This window comes from Colias eurytheme, chromosome 9 (assembly GCF_061535395.1).
Source record: "Colias eurytheme isolate Ceu_HAF_F1 chromosome 9, ilColEury1 Martin Lab GWU primary, whole genome shotgun sequence".
In the NCBI taxonomy this organism is placed as follows: Eukaryota; Metazoa; Arthropoda; class Insecta; order Lepidoptera; family Pieridae; genus Colias; species Colias eurytheme.
The window spans coordinates 9396554-9415889 of NC_142988.1; the positions used below are offsets into that span (position 1 = coordinate 9396554).

Sequence of the window (19336 nt, forward strand, 5' to 3'; positions counted from 1 at the left end):
TTTATATTGGACCTTAAGTGAACTAAATCAATTGAAGGTTTTATGTATCGTTTGGGAATAAAGCTTAGCTCACTTCATTCTGAGTCTGAAAAATAAGGAGAAATAGAAAAAAAAATCTTATAAAAGACTGACCCTGTTAAGTACCAAGGGAACAAAATAAATGGTGATTGAATTCTGATGCTAGGTATTATATATTTAAAGAATCAGGTATTGTTTACCAACGGAATGAAATAAATGGTGATTCAATTGTGATGACATATTTAAATAATTTTTTATATTACCGCCGCGCGTTGTATTTAAAATCTGCGATTTTTTCTTTTTATTATAAAAATAGCATTGAAGGCTGTATCCTCGTTTTAAACATGTTTACTCTTCAATAATGCGATCGAAATTCTTAACGGTAAAGGATATCCGCTCGGTCTAGAACTTACAAAATGCACTGTGTAAATAACTATTTTAAACTATTCAACATATCTAAAAAAAGACTGATTAACACGAGGTAAATGATGTTATCAAAGAAATGTAGTGCTAAATACATAATATATTGTAATAAAGACCTTGTTAACACTGACCTCTCTGTTTCGGTTGCATACATGTGCACGATTGCTCAGTTGAAAGTTTGTTATATTGATAAAACTATATTGAATCTAACCTCTAACTTTAACTTTTTTTTTAACACAAGGACGTACACAATTTCTTCAGACAATGCAAATTATTATAATGTAATTTAAGTAGTTATCCTCCTAGATAATAATCTAGAATCTAGATTAGTGATTACAATCATAAAAGTATATTTTTTTTTGCGAAATTCCTAAGGCAAATACTTCCTGAGCGTATGCAATAAAATGTCTCTTATAAAACATTTTTAATACCTAAATTGCTTTGGCATTGTAGTATTATTATATTTCCTAGGAATTCAATTCCTGACTCAAATACGTTTCCGTTAATTGTGTGTCTTAGAAATTGTACTGTATTTGAATATAAATTAAACTGAACAGCAAATATTATGAAAGAGTGTTTTGATCCTGTTTATTTTGGACCCGAAAATGATGACTTAATGAAATTTAACCCATTGACCACCGAGCGGCCCGATCGGGCCGAGACACAATATAGATTTTCTATTGTGTCTGTGATCCGAGGACTGACGGATTAAATAACTTAAATATTTTGATCTCTTGATTATTACGAAACCTATTATTTTCCAAGTCTTTATTTATATTCGCATGCATCATTAAATCGATATTATAATATGTACAACTTAACAACCATATTAAGCCAATAGCATATAATATTAGATTACCTAGTAATTAGGCAAAGCGAATCTCGAAGTGTAACCAATGATACTATAATATGTATTTTATGAATGCCTACAGAATTATACATAAGGTTGACTAGTAAAGGTAGGCTAGTTCTAGCTTTAATGTTTATAATATATTTACAGTATATTGATACTTTTATTGTGTTTTAATTAAAATATATTTTTATGCAATTTATACTAGTGATTAAATTGACGATTCAGATAAAATTTATGCGTGACAAAATTATTTATATTATGCTATATTAGGTTATAAAAAATGAAGTGTGAATTATTCAATTAATTTAAATATCTGCTCTCTATATGACGAACGGAATGTGAATGTAAATGAGCCGTTAAAAATAGTCTGCTTTAAATGCAAGATTTATAAATAGAGAGTAAACCTATCGGAATCGTGAAATTCGGAGAAAATATGCGATGCGATTAGAATATCTTCTACGAAAGTGAAATACGGTTTTCTTTTTAGATATACACGAAATGTCATCACGTGACGTAATCAATTGAAAAGTATACATTTATTTAAATAGGTATGTTGTTAAATGGTCTTTCAAAAGGCGGAAGTTATAAAATTAATAGCTAATTTTAACCTTCCAATAGAAATATTTTAAATTGTTTTTTGACTAACGATTGGAAAAATGCGCCCGCTATGAAGTCTATCTGCGGTGCTAATTTTATGATTATAAAAAAATTCTCAAACCTCTCGTTAGTTAATCAAGAACATTATATGTCCATTTAAAACAAGCTATTTCGGTAGCATAATTAGAAAAATTGGGTTGAACTATGAATTAGATAGATCGTTTGGTGGACATAAAAAGCAGCAAATTGAACTTGTTCTTCTACAATATTTCGTCTATCTTATCGCCAAACTTTTTGCTTCGCATATTTCTTCAAAAGAAAGCTCAAGGAACATGGTTAAATCTATTTATAGGTTTATAAGCCGCGCCCTATCGCTGTGATCTTATCAAATGAGAATCGCATATTAATCTTTATTACGCATAAATTCAAAACCATGTACGTCTTATATATATCAAGGATATAATCATTTTCCAAATAACCCGCAGCAATGTTATGTCAATTAAAATATTCCAACTCAGGTTACATCGTCCAATGACGTATATTTGAATATTAATACATGTCACTGTATTTGTATTGATTTGAATTGATAGATCGATTCAGTGCTAACAAGATTGACCCACATTCTTTAATGTAATCCGAAGAATTCTGACAGAAGGCTTTAATTAAAGTATGGCAGATTAAGGCAGATACCGTTACTGGCATATATTTAGAATTCAATTTTATCATATGTTATGATAAAATTGAATACATTAAATTTGATAAGTTGTTTATACGTCAATTACTGTAATTAGAAGGTGTTACTTTGATAACGTAATGATAAATTTGTCACTTAATAATTCGAAACAATTGCCGGCCTATAATTGTGATAAAACTGTGTAATAATGAACGTACTGTTAATAAAGTACCTACAATAAAATTAAGTAAATTAAAAGTACGAGAAACATGAAATAATTCCAATTTCAAGAAGCGTATAGTTAACACTTATTACGAATGAATAATGCATGTGATGTGCGTGAAGCGACAAAGTGCAAGCGTGATAAGAATTCGAGAACTTTTTGCCCATATTAGAGAGTTCCTATTTATAATGCGCTCATTATATATTTTTGTATGCTAATTCAATATTCCATTCCTAGGTTTATCACAAGAGAAAGTTTATATCCCGTACAATTCTATCTTAGCATCTTTAAACTTTTAATAGTCTTTATATAAGACACCGCAACCAAGATAATGCTGTATAAATTCGAACCTTTGCCTGCCCTATGATCTATGTAAAAAAATAGAATAGTTTTTTAAAAGCCTAGCCTTTAAAAGCATAGTTTTTATTTCTAGATTATATTATCTGTATGTTTATGGTTATTATTGAATAAATTACATGATACTGGCCGTATAAATAAAGTTAAAAAATATGCTTTGGTTTGATGCATGATTACTTTATTAAGTAGGAAAACTAAAATCGATCATTACAGGTATAGGTATTCTGAAGGCCAACTCTCACTTTGGTATTTCGTATTCTTTTAATTGCTTATTTTGTGTATATTTTAGCGCGTGGTTATAGTTTAATGTTACGCAGTCAATTAACACATTGTAAATTTGAATTATCATTAAAATTATCTAGTTGTTAAAAATTTTGGAAATCGCGATATTAAACAAAATTGTTAATTGGTGCATTGAAATTCATGGACGATAATAAATAATACATTATATTTAAAATATAAATATCATTTTTTATTTTATTAAAATCATGATGATGATAATTAAAAAGGCGTACAGTTGGGAAATCGCAATAAAAATTAGTTAATTAGCGAGTTGCAAGGCATGGACTATTTTAGTACATTATAGAGTTTTTTTATTAATTTAATATATTTTTGTATAGTAGGTAAAAGTGCCTTATTTTTTTCGTTACGAAAGAGTAAAAGGGGGACTCACAACATAACGTAGTTCTATAATAACAGATTGATGTATGCAAATAATATTTAATAATGATACTGAATTTCTAAATGACACTTGCTCAAAGGTATGTTTGGCGAAATACGACTCCGAATAAATTAGAAATCACAGGCCTACGAAGATTAATAAAATAACTATAAAGAAAAAATAAAAATGCTAATATCATGGATAAATATATGTATATATAAATAGGCATAGTGAGATCTATCATAGGTGCTCAATTTAAGATAAAATCTCTGCATAAAAGCATCAAATGAAATAAAAATGTATGTTAATTGACTAAAAATGAATATTGATTTCTTTCAATATATGTATGTACATATTACGTAATAATTTTAATATCTGTCTGATTCATCTTTTCTATTAATATCAATGCTTAAGGCTTTCTTATGCAAATTTAATAGACCTCAAATCGTGTGATAAAAATAGCTCGGTAGAGATTTATGTAATGGAAAATTAATTATTGCTCTTTATTTTATAACACTCGCGTAAAATTAAGAAGAAAATCTATGAACTATTGCTCTCAACTGGATTACACTCGTTAGCAAATTGGCATAGTGCTTATGGATAGCATAAACTTGTTCTGCCACTAATTGATTGTTGAAGCCCGGATGCGTCTGCATAGCTCTCATCTTGCAATATCCATATTCTTGTAAATTGTCGGCAAACTGGGCTTTGGAGAAACTCACTTGATCGTCATAGTATTACGGTGCATTTAGATTTTTGATCAAACGAGAATGCTCATTCTAACCCTCCTGTGTCAAATTATTTTAGTGGAAACAGGCGTAGAGCATTCTTTCGTTGTTCTTAGTGCGTTAGAAAAGATTCTATGAAATGTTCTAATACTAAACAACACAGAATACGAGTTTTCGTTTACACTAAAAGATCACGAAAGAATGCTCTACCTAGGTCCATGTTCATTCGCTTATGTCTTTACACAGCAGATTATGATGGTTTTTTTTTAAATAGACATAAGACAATAAGGTTTTAGTACATAATTTATTAGATTTTAGATATAGCGGGCGAAGCCGCGGGCAGAAAGCTAGTTTCTAATATTCGAACTGTTGTTATCACTTTGTAAAACATAAGGTTATGTTAATGATCTGTCGGCACCTTATTAATTTTGAGAAAGCGTGTTTCATTAAGAGTGTGGGTTAAATTTATGTACATTTTGTTATCTTTAAAGAATTTGTTACTCGTGACAAGGAACCGTATAACGTTATATAAAACTTATACAATTTATTTTTATTTACATAATAGAGAAACAGAATTTTATTACGATTTATGTTTTTTACCCAATTCATCTAATTTTATATTATATTTAACTTAATGTAATAATCGTTGCCTTCATATGTTTATAATTGCAGATACATCAGACATAAATACCCACGGCTCTTAGAAAAAAACAGATACTATTTCACCCTGATTTACCCCGTTGCTTAATTACTTAATTAGACTTTTAAGTAAACCCATCCCATCCACCCTATAATTCCTGAACAATTATGCTAGAAATAACATTTTTTCATAACTACAAAGGTTTTTTTACATTGTTAGATATTATTGCATCTCACATACTTCATGCTACATTTTGCTTCCACATTTCATAGTGAAATAGTTATTTCTTGGAATAATTTTCCAATCATTGCGGACGATATTGATGCAAAGATGCGCGTTTGTCTCAGGAGAAATTGGAATAGCAATCCGTAACATGCGTCCGAGGTAAGTTACTGGAATTATCACATTCCACCATATTACCTTGTACTTACACTTGTTAATTAGTTATAAGGAAATCGTCATACACTTTCTTCCGTTCACATCAAATTGTTTAGAGTGCATACATATTTGTACGGGCATTTTAGAAAATGATTTTTGAATTCTTTACGTATGTTATTTTACGGTAATTATTATTACAGCCGCGGCCGTTAGAAAAAGTATAAATGACTCACAAATCTAAGCAATTGTAATTCAAATTAGGAATGAAATATTGTTTCTGGTATGATTAAAATCGTATTATCGGAGTTATTGTCTCGTGTATGCAACGTTTTTGTGCTATAGATAATTATTAATTAATCTTAAAGTAATTGGATGCAATTAAATCGTCATATCAATCAGCGTTGCATATCGGCCCGCCTAGAAAGATAGCGTGTTATTTAATTTTTAAACTTTTTTAAACAACGATTTCATTTATTTCAAGGATTAAATAATAATAAAGATGGATCCTTAATTCCATGCGTTGTTAATCTTATTATAAAATCAATGTTGATAAAAAATGGGAATATCGTAAATATGTTCCAATAATAATTAAGAGATACATACTTACCCATATCTATTTGAGTTTCAGCATAATATAAGCTTTTGCCTTGACAAACTAAGGCAAGCGTTTTTATGTTATAAATACTTGAACGTTTTATTTCAGATTTCCGATATATCAAATTCAATTTATCATTAAATAAATCAAGTTGATTAACAATCTTCATCTGTACATTATATGCTATAAATCTATAACGGTAAGCAACTACTGAATAGAACTGATTAAATTATAAGGATATAAAATATAAAACATATGAGATTCTCGTTTTTGACGTGCAAAAAACCGGAAATAATTATATTTCTTTATTATCTGAGTTACCGAGCCACTTTTTACATGGCATGTAAATACTCGAGATTCGGTCAGCGTCTACCGTTATGATTTCAATCGTTTTATTTTATAACGGTTTATATATGAATAAAATGTATGTTTAAATTACACTTTCAATCGGTGTGAAATCTTCATATTAGGTTTGTAATACGAGATACATCTCGTTTTTTTAATGAAGTGATGATGACGCCTATAAGGCATTTTGCGTATAATAAAGAACAACTTTTTCAGTGTTTTCTTTATCTTCCTAATTTTTTTGGGTCAAATTAAATAACATTTATACCTAAAATAAAAAAAAAATCTTACTTAGATACATAGATAACAAATATTTTTTTATCTGTTGACATAAGAACGATAACCTGTCAAAAAGCCCTACAACTACATTTGCCGCGCTTTTGATATCGTTTTTTTTCAAAAAAAATTTTGTACCTAGATTTTTTCGTTGTCTTCTTATTGTTTTTTACTTGTACATTATGAATTTACAAATTATATAATATCAAAAAGCGATGAAAAGAATCAGCGTCCATGCGTTAAATAATGGTTCGTTAATTTCAATACTTTATCGGTGGTTATGCATGTAATATTGATATCGATACGTCGCCTCGCTTCAGATAGTAATTGAGGTAGGTATCATATTTCCTGCTTAAAAATTTAATTTCTATGTAATTGTGAATAAATATCAATGGTTTTATTTGTTCATGTGTTAATATGTGTGTGATAATAATTTTTTTAGTAGGTAAATAATATAAATATATCTTGTTCCCAAGTATGAAATAAATATCTCACAATGCACATACATACCTATATGTATGTGCATTGTGCATAGGAATAAGAAATCAATTTTTATCGTTAGATTGTATTTATTCTAATGAATCTAAGGTCATGTTGATAATAAAGTGAATAATTATGTTAGAATCGAAACGTTGTTGTTATTATGAGCATGATTTATTACGAAATGAGTTCCTAAATTTCATTTTATTCGGTAAAGTGAACGTTAACTACGAACTTGTGAACAAGGATTAATTATGAATCTTTCAGTGCTAATTTTATTCTTGTGCAATTTGTATTGTGGGAACGGATTTGGAAGACATCAGGTGAAACTTACCTTTTTTCCTTTTGGGCATCACTCTCACACCGAACGCTTGTTCCGTCACTAGGCACAAGGATAGCGTCAATAAACAGTATCTGGCACTGCACCCCATTTTCACAATGTTCGTTTGCCTTCCCGATAATACTATGTAGGCACTATGGTACCGCGCATTTGCAACACGTTAACAGCCCTTTAATCCGGTATCGCGTGGGACACGCGCGAACACACGAAACAAAATTTACTATGCCGATGCACGGCAGGCAGGCACACGGCTGTCAAGTGAACCGCCCGACTACCCTATATTTTGACTTGTAGCAATTTGGCAGTGCGAATTCCACTTGTATATAAAACCTTTCGCCGGCTCGGGGCGGGCGGTCATTGGCTGTGCGTCGGCTGCGCCGCGCTCGAAGGTGAAGGGAGCTGGTAGTGGTACTCCCCCCACTCGCGGGCTGCAGCGGGGGAACGCAGCGCCAGGGTCGGCAGACACTTTTGCTATCGTCGGAGCGATAGCTATATGCGCTGGAGTGTACCGTTGTGCCCTGCTTACGTCACGACGACTTATCTACGTTCTCATGAATTAAATCTCTTAATTTTTAAGGTCATCGTTCACCATGAGATAGGAATGTAACGAAATAATTGTAGCACGATACAAGGCAAAAATGTACCTTTCAGTTTTCTTTTCAATGTATTTTGTTACTGCAATAATTTCGTAACATTTTTTAAGTTCTAAACTAAATGCATTAATTATTTTTTATAAGTTATTCGTGAGTTCGATGTATTTGTGAAACTACGGATCTTTTTGTAAGAGGCTTGGTATTTCTTTTTCCTGTGGGTGGAGTCACACCGGTTGTTAGTTAAATATTTAAATACTATTAATAATTTACTGTTTACTTTTATTTCAACACAAAGTTTCCAATAAATAATCATATGAACATATAAGTAGACATAAAATATATGTCAATCGGAAAATTTTAATTTAAAGAAGTGTCGTATACAACATCTATAGACATTCGATCTACCGTTAAAGACTTTTTATTTGCCATAACCGAAAGTTAATAAAAAGCCATCACGTACGTTTGCACCACATTCATATCTAATAATATATATATCTCCTTAATTTCAATTATTATGATTATAATCTGAAATAAGTATGGAGTTAAAAAGTTAAGAGAAACGCACAAATGTGAAAGTTAAATTTTCCAGTATCGTCCATATCAATTTTTCTGGTTCTATCGTATGGCCATACTCTATAAATCTTTTTAGGAATGGACGAAAGGAAATGAAATAAGATGATGAAATTAAAAAGACCTGCAATTATTTTAATTTTACCTAGTACTTATAGTATTATATTATTTGTGCTATTACTATGTTTATTTTTATACCCGTTAAATAAAGTAGATATTACAGCTAACACATATACAAAAACTGATTTAATAATATTCAAAAAATTTAAAATGTTAAAAGGAAACCTGTGATACAATTTCACGAAAGTAACTTTTACGTAAGATTACGGATTCGTATTGAATTTTAATATTAAATATTATTATAACTATTAAAAAGCGTAAAAGAAAAAAAGTCGCGGAATGGAGTTACGAGACGGAAATAATCTTGGCGGTTATGTAAGTACTGGAAGTCGTATAAAGATGCGTAAAGTGTTAATTGATCTATACTTTTATGGAAAAGTTGTATGCCGATTGAAATAAAATCATTATGCACATTCCGAACAATGGGGAAGCTGATTTATATTTTTAAAGACTTGATTCTGAAAGAATCAAATTAATTATACTACTTATTAGTTATTACGTACTTTTCAATATGAAATCCAATCGTAAGACTGAAAAAGGCAATAACGTTAATAGAGACGAAAACGTGATTTATCGTTTTTGCCTGTATTTCTATGCATACCAAATAATATGTTATAACTAGCTGTCCCGGAAAATGTTGTTCTGCCTTACTCTTGTCACTTAGGGGTATGAAAAATAGATGTTGTCCGATTCTTAAACCTAGTGGAAATGCAAATAAAATTTCATGACAATCGGTCAAGCCGTTTCGGAGGACTTTAACTTCAAACACCATGACGCGAACATTGTATGTATTAGATAACATCATGATAACATAGTTTAAACTTTAAACCGTCTATCTATGTCTGAGTCTATATTATGTTTTTTCTTTATTTTTTACTTATTTTATTATATAATTTTCAATCTTTATTGTTTATTAAATGCCAAAAAAACCACTTGTGTTGAATTTTTACTTCCTAATGTAAAAAAGTTGAACAGAGATATTACCTTGAACGGGGAGGTATTGCATCCTACTGAGTCTACTGTATTTCTAGGGTTAACATTGGACGAGAAACTACAGTGGGGAGCCCATGTCAACACCGCTGCAGGTAAGCTCAGTTCTGCTGCATATGCAGTCCGAAAAATAAGGCATCTCACCGATGAAGATACGGCCAGATTGGTTTATTTCAGCTACTTTCATAGCATTATGTCCTATGGAATTCTACTGTGGGGCAGGGCTGCAGATATAGAAACTATATTTATCTTACAGAAAAGAGCCATTCGCTCTATATATAATTTACGTGCTCGGGACTCACTAAGAGATCATTTTAAGAATACTGGTATCCTTACTGTACCATCACAGTATATATTTAATAATATTTTGCATGTACACAAAAGCTCTGACTTACACACAAGAGTAGGAGATAGACACGATTATGGCACAAGGAACAAGAATAGAATTGAAATGCCATTTTTCCGATTAGCTAAAGTTAAAAATTCATTTATGGGTCAAGGTATACGCTTATACAATAGAATTCCTCATAATATTAAAGAGTTTAGTAGTACTAAATTTAAAACTTACATAAAAAATGTACTAGTTCAGAGAGCGCACTACAGTATTCAGGAATATATGGACGATAAAGACCCATGGAGGGTTGTCGCGTAAAAACCACAGGACAGTTCTTTGGCATATTATGTAGTTAGGTAGATATAAGTTACATATTATGTAAATTTATTGACATTATTTAAAAGAGCAACTATGGAGTTTCTTGCCGATTCTTCTCCATAGATACTGCTTTCCGAATCGGTGGTAAATGTTAAAATACTATGTAATGACGATTCGAAAGTGCTACTAAATAGTAGTCTAATTGAATAAATGAATGTTTGAGTTTGAGTTTGAGTTTGAGTTTGAGTTTGATCGTAAATGTATTACAAATAAATTTTTAATAAATTGGCAATAATTTAGCTACATAAGTTGGTATTCGTTTCATAACTAGTAAGTATTTCAGGAGTATGTCTTTATGTTCTGATTATTACTGCATTTGTAATATGAATAAAAAATAAATATTACAACTGACTAAATAAAAATTGAATTTATTAAAAAATTTCGTTCAAAACCCAACAGTGAAACGGATGCATAATGCACCTGCCCCATACGTCACAAGGGGACATAGGAATTCACTTTATAAGCATCAGATTCAAGGTTATTTTAATACTTATAATTATGTCTTAAATTGAAAAAGATATCGTTTGTTAATTAAGTTAACACTGAAAGTAAAGTTTTTAAAGGAGAAACATATAGTTAATAAGCAGACTTTATCGAAGCGTATATTTAGTTACGCTCTATGCAGCTACTTGAATATTAAACAAACTGTTAACGCTAGTTTTAGACTATACTCCCGATTTCACTTATTTTTAAGTTCTACTTTTTATTTTAAGATAACTGCGTCATATAGAAAACGAACTGAATAGATAAAATTATATAATTGAGTAATTTATTGAAATTTATTTTTTATATGATATACCTATGCTAAAATATACAGAGAAATGATCTCACCTCATTAAAAGGTTACACATAATATTGCATATATGTATCTATTTTTATAAATAGAAGGTGTTTAGGAAATAACACATAGAATTAATTTCTTAACGGACAACGTAAGCTTTATAATTTTCTTGCATTTTGTACGCTCTCTCCTGTAGTCATAATACTTTTGTTGTCATGAGGCTATTATTAATAGCTTCATAAATTTGATCCAAAGATTTTTTAATGCTATAACATAATACAAATAAAAAACACCCAAAAATGCTCATATTATGTATTTCTCATCGATTTAGGGAAATATCCCTTATGTGCCTCAAATGAACAATAATTTTAATGTAGAGATTAAATTGATATGCGCCATAAAGACAAAACTGAGAAAATTTTAAGAACAAAACAGAGAATACTTTTGCAGGGGGATTTACTCAAATGACTATTGGCCTTCATATTTAACGCTATGGTTGATATTTATAAAACACAAAAACCTCTAAATATTTATCGTTCCTGATCCTCTTTCCTACATTTTTCATACATTACTAAGACTAGAAAGGTAATCTCTTAAGAATTTATTACATGTATCATTAAACTTTATCAAGTTCAATAAATCATTATATTTTCCTTCCGACTACCAAGTAATAAGTACTGTATGCATAATATGTTATATTCGTTATGTTACACTAATTGACGATTAGTCACAGTTGAATTAAAATGCAAAATAATGAATACTTTTCGGAGAATTAGGGAAATATATTTTTGTTGTATTTTTCACATTTTTAGGTACTTACCATGGAAAATTAAAGGAATATTACCAATCATAATTTACTTTTGTAATCGTTATAGCGGAAATTAATACCATCCACAGTAAATTTCCATTTATTTGTTATTAAAGAAACAGACGTACCGTGTGCAAAAATTGGTGTATAATTACTGAAATAGATAATACAGAATTATTGAAAGTGAAAAGGAGAGTTTCTAATTTATTGTGCAATAACATTAGTAAACTATTACAATAAGAGTTAACAAACAATGATCAAATACTAGTATAATTTCTTATTACTGTTACTGTAAAGTGTAAGCTCACAACTTAGCTTGTAATTAGAGTAAATACTGAATAAGACGTTTGCATAACAGATATAAATAGCTTCATGTTGAAGTAGACCATCCCTTTACCGTGTAAAAGGAGGACTTGTTGGGATTTCGCAATCATAAATATGAGAAGACTCGTTATCTGTGGGTCTGCCCAATGCTCCCACTCCACAGCGTAAATATCCAAGCTTAAGTCTTCACTAGCCTGTAATAAATAAATACGTATAAATCAACGTTCGGAATATTACATAGGGGACCGTTTGATATAATTTTTGAAGATATATTGCCATCTTCATGAAATTAATAACTTTCTGATCATGTAGAGCTCAATAATTCATCTTTTTGAGTTTTTGTTAATTTCAAATTCTAAAATACATATTACGATGATAATCTTATTGTATACCGTCGTATTAAAGATTTAAAAACATAATTGAGTAGTTATGATGGTTAATTAGCGTTGTAATTTTAACGCTGCAGAGCGTCTAAACCGAAAAGTTTCTAAATTATTTATTTAGCAAGAGTTAAGAATTTTTTGCTTAAGAACTAAATTCAATGTATTTTTTTGTTCTGTGAAAGGCGGGTCTTTGATTATCGCTCCGTCTGGCAAACGATAATGCGCTCTAGAAGTACGCATTTATAAATAAAACAAATTTCTATAAATTTAATATAAAAAGTGACGGGAAGATGGACGCCCAGAGAGAATTAAATTCCAAGTTCCTTACACGGAATGTCGAAGCTATCCATGTACTATCTCACCATGGAACTGGTCTGTCAGTTCTATCATTAATTTGTGACTATTGAGTTATATAGAAATAAATTGCCGCAGTATTTAGTGGAATTTTAAAAAGGAAATTTATACGCATGAGAGAGCCTCTAGCCGAGTATCTTATCGTAAGGCTTATATATCGGCCACGCGACAACAGTATAACTTTCATAATAGTTTAATTTGAATAAAATTATGTTTTAGTTATTTTGAAAGCAGGAAGATTCCTACTAATTTATTCGGCCGGTCACTAGCATAAATTTATTTTTTTCTAAAATAAAAGTGGTTTTATAGCAAATTAAATATGGTGTAAGATTTCAAAATTTTAAAAGCAGGCATAGAGATGATGATTTTAAACCAGTCCTTACCTTTATCAAGTTACTCGCAAAGTAACAAGGCGTGAACATATGGGTTGCTGCGCTGATAGCAAATATAGTGTATTTTACGTCAATGTGATCGCTTAAATATAATTGATACAGATTCATTGCAATTAAAAGCGACGTAACTAAAAATACCATAAATAGCCAACCACCATAAAATTCTTGCAAATCATTATAAAAATCGAGGGCTTCCTGGTGATCCTTTATAGCTTCTTTGACGCGTATTTTGAGCTCATCTCTGTCTTTAGAATCTTTAAAAGCACGATACATCTTGTGACTGACCAATTTTAATTTCATACAAAGGTGTGTCGTGGCTATGCAAAACGATCCATCAAACCCGACAAAGTTTGGACATAATGTTATACATTGGACTATATTATACCCGAACACAAATTCAAATAATGGTGTTTCAAATTGTTTATCTTCTAGATTTTTAATTTCCAATTCGTGGACCATGTATCGCTTACCAACGTCACTCTTGAGGCTCTCATAGATCGTTGCAACGCTGGCGTACAACGGAAACTGGGTACTCAATAGTAGAGGTATTACAATCCAACAAAACTGTCCAAGCTTACCTATTTTTATATATTGTTCATATATCTCTTGATAATCTTCTTCTAATTCGTTACCTTTCAGTAAGTCATCTGTAATTTTTTGTAAGAGTTGGGCGAATATTTCTGTCTTACTGTTGACGTAGAAATATTTAAAAAAGAATAAAGAGGTAAGTATTCAAATTGATATGTTTCTCGTGAGATTCACCAAATCTTGTGTTACTGTGCATTTATATAAGTACAGAAAAAACCAGTAAAGCATGAGTGAATTTACACCGACAACAGAGTAAAATAAGATAGCTCTCTTTCGGTAATTGCTGGTGTTTGGATAAATGAGAGCAAAGGCTAAAGCAAATGCACATTGACGGAATGTTTCGTGAAAAGATTTAAATTTTTGTTCAGTCATTTCTATTTATTTCTGATGCAATATTGCACCACGTCGGCTTAGAACCATGAATGTGTGAAGTTCGAAGCAATAAATATGCGATGACGTTTTCTAATGGGAAAGCTTGGCATCAACATTAGTCGTAATCACAGGAAAATTGCTAAGCATTTTAGAGTCATTATGGTGTCCGTAATGATAGTATCTGGCAATCCTTTATCAGCGTTCCACATTAGTTAAATGAGTTTGAATTAAACACGTGATTATTTCGCGTAAACGCAAATTTAATATGCAAAAGTGGTTGGTAATTGTCTAAAGTTTCCATGACTTGAGGTGATATGTGGAACGGGTTTACTTCGCGTTTATAATGTGTGCCGATAAAACATATGAACCCATAAATGTTGGCTTTTTATTTCGTATCTAGTAACGAACGTACCTATTTTGACCTCTCCATAAATAAATGATATATATTTGAGAAACAAATTTATTACACTATGATTGAGTGCTCTTTACTATATTAAACGTCGATAAATTAGGCAATATTGAATAAACCACCTTTTTCGAGGGTAGGCGCTCAAAAAGTCGTAACGTTTTTTGTAAGAGCTCTGATATTTTAAATAGTATTTTTTTATTATTTTCAATGTTTTAAGTATGTTTATGTGTTAAATCAGTGCCTTTACCTACCAGTACATTATTTCCAACTTTACAACACTTTAAATCACCGTTTGTATTTTCTATACTTTTTCACTATTACCACTTTGCACCACTGCACTATGGAATCTGTCCAGCAAACCATGATGGAGATGACAGCTTCCTTTAACAAACGGATGGCAGAGTTTCAGCATGATCTACAGAGTCTACATAATGCTAACTCGCTACCTGCATCAACTAGTCCTACTTCTAAATTGGCTGCTGAATTTAATTCCTTCCAGTCATTTGTGCTATCATCTCTTAAAGCCTTAAATGATCAAATCACACTACTGTCAAATCAGGTAAATGATCTGGAGACACGGAGTCGAAGAAAAATATTATTAATACATGGCATTCCGGAGGCTCCTAAGGAAATTCCTTTGAAATTGGTGGCCAGTTTTGTGTCTCAACACTTAAAGATTCCTGGATTCGACGAGGACGCCATTTCACGCTGCCATCGCTTGGGAGTTTTGAAGAAGGATAAGCCCCGGCCCATTGTTGTCAAATTTAATAACATGGTAATGAGAAACAGTATTTGGTTTTCCAAAACAGAGCTGAAGGGAAGTGGTTACACAATTTCTGAATTTCTTATTAAAGATAGGCACAACATTTTTGTGGCTGCCAGATCACGCTTTGGAGTAACAAATTGTTGGACCAAAGACGGATGCATTTTTGTAAAAACTGAAGATGGTTCCAAACATAAGGTTACGTTGATGTCCGACCTTGATAACATTTCGGCCTCTCTTTCAAATTCCTCTCCTGGCGCTGCTGCTGCTGCATCTAGTCTTCCCAGGGACGGCAAACAGTTACAGAATGTGAGGCCAAAACGAATTGGCAGAGTTAAGTGATAACATTGTTCATATATTCTTTCTCGAAATTATTTAAATTTTACAATTAGTGCTTAATTTAGCCTTTCATAAAGTGTACTTTTAAAATGAATATTATGTTCTATATCCATAATTTTGTTGTCGCTATAGCTGTTATGTTGTTATGTTTATTGTCTATTTTACATTGATGATTTGTGCTTAAATGCTTCCTTGTGTAGTTTCTTATTTTTACTTCTAAGCAGATCTTTTGTGATTTAGCAAATTAATTTTACTGTTTACCCGTAAACTTTAATAATATTTTGAACGAAATGTCAAATGTCACTTTTTACTGTCAATCTCTCCACTGTTTGACGTATGATGTAGTTTATTAATTGTCATGGATTCTAGCATTTTTGCCATATTATGTAGTTGTATGTAATTGTGAAGTCTGTAGTTCTTTGTAAATTATTATAGAATATTTTTTAAGTGTTTATTTATTCCTATTGTAATGTTTGGAGGTAAAGGATATGTTAGACTTGTAGCTTTTTTTTTTAAGTTACTATATATTACTTATTTATTTTGTTTGTTTATTATTATTTATTTTATTTATTTGTTTATTTTTTTTAATAGTAGTATTTTATTTTAGTATATTCATTTTATATTATATATTTTAATGTCTCTCGATGTTGCAGATAGTGACTCTTTTATCTCTGTGTGTTCTGATACTTGCTCAAGTGATGACAGTTTCCATAGTACCTCTTCTCCTTCTTCCTTAGATATTTCTTCCCTTTTCTGTAATGAGCTAAAAAATTTTAATGTGGTTCACATAAATGCTCAGAGTATTCCGGCACACTATCCTGATTTACTCGCTTCGTTTGATGTAAATTCACTGCACGCCATATTAATCTCCGAATCCTGGTTGAAGCCTTGTTTACCTTCTGTAGCTTACAATATCCCAGGTTTTGAGTTGATTCGTAACGACCGCGTCGGAAGGCCGGGCGGTGGGGTAGCAATCTATTTACGTAATTATATTCCTTTTTCAATTGTTAGTTGTTCTCCTCAACCCCCACCATCTGATGCGGCCGAACATCTTCTTGTTGAAGTCACCTTATCAAACACCAAAATTCTTTTAGGTGTTTTTTACTCGCCTAACCTCAATATTGACTACTTTTCATCTTTTGACTGTATTCTCGGCTCATTTTCTCCTCTTTACAAGCATGTGATTTTGATGGGTGACTTTAACACTTGCCTCCTGAAGAATGACCATCGTAGTAGAAAGTTGATATCCGTTGTTGATTCATTTAACCTTAACATCCTTCCTCTTCAAGCTACCCACTCCTTTCCTAACTGCTCTCCTTCCCTCCTTGATCTAATCATTATCTCCTCTCCTGAGCATGTTGCTAAACATGGTCAATGTCCCGGTTCCCTGTTCTCCTACCATGATCTTATTTTCCTCTCTTATACAGTAAAACCACCCAAGTCGAAACCCAAAACTATCTTGCAGCGCAATTTTGGTAAAATCGATCATGACCGATTGCGTGATGATGCACTCAAGATGGATTGGTCGGTTATTTACTCCGCAAATTCCATTAACGAAAAGGTGGCTCTATTTAACTCTTTACTACTGAACCTATTTGATATTCATGCTCCAATACGTCCAGTCAAGTTGAAGCAGCTACCTGCTCCTTGGATGACGGCTGAACTTAAATCTATGTTGAAAAAAAAGGCTCGTGCTAAAGCTAAATTAAACTCCTCTGATTCTGATATTAACCGTGAAAAATTTCAGAAAATTCGGAATCGATGCAATACATTATGTAGGGATGCACAACGACGACACATATCCCAATCTGTCGAAAACGGCGACCCCTCTAAAGTTTGGAAATTCCTAAAAACTCTTGGTATTGGCAAAAAAACGCATAATTCTTTTCCGTCATCAGTTAATATTGATGCTCTTAATTCTCATTTTTCTAGTCCATTTTTGGACTTTGACGCTAACTCCAAATTGCGAACATTAAATACCCTCAACTCCTTACCTTCTCCTGATTTTCCTCCGTTTGTTTTGCGTCAATTTACCGATTGTGGTGTTGAGAAGTGCATTTTGTCAATCACCTCTAAGGCGGTTGGAAGTGACTGTATTGGTCGGAACATGATCATCCCCATCCTTCCTATCATTAAACCTATCATCACTCACATTTTAAATTTTTCCATTTCCTCTGGTCAATTTCCTGAAGACTGGAAAAATGCTCACATTTTTCCTCTTCCCAAGAATCCCAAACCATCTAGTCCTTCAGACTTCCGTCCAATTGCTATTTTACCTTTCCTGGCCAAAGTCTTAGAACGCTTAGTACAAGAGCAACTAAGTCGCTTCCTCAATACTCACAATCTCCTTAATCCTTTTCAATCTGGTTTCCGACCAGGTCACAGCACAACTACTGCTCTAGTTAAGATCACAGATGACATTCGCCGGGGGTTTGACAACAAGCAGCTAACGTTACTTTCTCTACTTGACTTCAGTAACGCTTTTAACACCGTCGATCATGATGTTTTGTTAGCAATGCTACGCTCTCTCAACATATCTCCAACGGTTATTGACTGGTTTCGAAGTTACTTGTCTGGACGACGGCAGCGTGTCATGGTTGAAGACTTGTCTTCTTCCTGGTGCAACGTATCTGCTGGCGTCCCGCAAGGTGGTGTGTTGTCTCCTCTCTTATTTTCAATTTTTATTAACTCTATATCCAGTAATATTAATTCTCCTTATCATATGTATGCAGACGATTTCCAATTATATTCGCACGCCTCATTATCAGAACTACCGAATGAGATTTTTCGTATAAATACTGAGCTAGCCACCATCGTTAAATGGAGTAAAGACCATGGTTTAAGAATTAATCCTGACAAAACCAAGGTTATTATTTTAGGCAGTAAACAGCTTATAGGTCGTATAAACTGGGAAACCCTACCTAGTATTGCGGTAGACGGTACAGTGATTCCTTTCTGTAAGAAGGTGAAAAGTCTTGGCTTGCACTTGGACGAAAGTTTATCTTGGTGTGATCAAATCAAGGAAGTGCAGAAAAAAGTGTTTGCTTCTGCTTCTTCTCTCCGTCGTTTACGCAACTTCCTGCCGATTTCTACCAAAATTGCGTTGACTCAATCCCTTTTGCTTCCTCTCCTAGATTATGCCGACTCCTCTTATCCCGATCTTCACGAATATCAACTTGATGCTCTCGAGAGGCTGCAAAACTTTTGCATCAGATTCATTTTCGGCTTGCGCAAGTTCGATCATGTTTCTG

At 32.1% G+C, this 19336-nt stretch overlaps 3 protein-coding genes across 5 annotated transcripts in view; 1 reads left to right on the forward strand and 2 right to left on the reverse strand.

Annotated features, from left to right (window-relative positions):
* Nucleotides 1-7960, reverse strand: part of stw (laccase) — a 54532-nt gene extending 46572 nt beyond the window's left edge. For 2 of the 3 annotated variants that reach the window (XR_016457067.1, XM_090105489.1), the window contains exon 1: nucleotides 7582-7960. Coding sequence is in view for 2 of the 3 variants with exons in the window: in XM_090105489.1 (XP_089961615.1) it covers nucleotides 7582-7678 (97 nt within the window). In the remaining variant the exon portion in view is untranslated. The remainder of the gene's footprint in view (nucleotides 1-7581) is intronic. The other variant, XM_090105488.1, reaches the window with a different exon arrangement.
* Nucleotides 7961-12458: 4498 nt separating this feature from the next.
* Nucleotides 12459-14092, reverse strand: LOC149906035 (odorant receptor 4-like). The gene is made up of 2 exons (XM_090105490.1): nucleotides 13606-14092; nucleotides 12459-12679 (listed from the first exon to the last, which is right to left on the reverse strand). The coding sequence occupies exons 1-2, from the start codon at nucleotides 14071-14073 to the stop codon at nucleotides 12473-12475; spliced, it is 675 nt and encodes a 224-aa protein (XP_089961616.1). The 5' UTR covers nucleotides 14074-14092; the 3' UTR covers nucleotides 12459-12472.
* A 1231-nt stretch (nucleotides 14093-15323) lies between these two features.
* LOC149906036 (uncharacterized) lies at nucleotides 15324-17369 on the forward strand. Its single transcript, XM_090105578.1, has one exon. It carries the CDS (start codon nucleotides 15324-15326, stop codon nucleotides 16086-16088), a length of 765 nt encoding a protein of 254 aa, XP_089961704.1. The 3' UTR covers nucleotides 16089-17369.
* Nucleotides 17370-19336: the final 1967 nt, after the last annotated feature.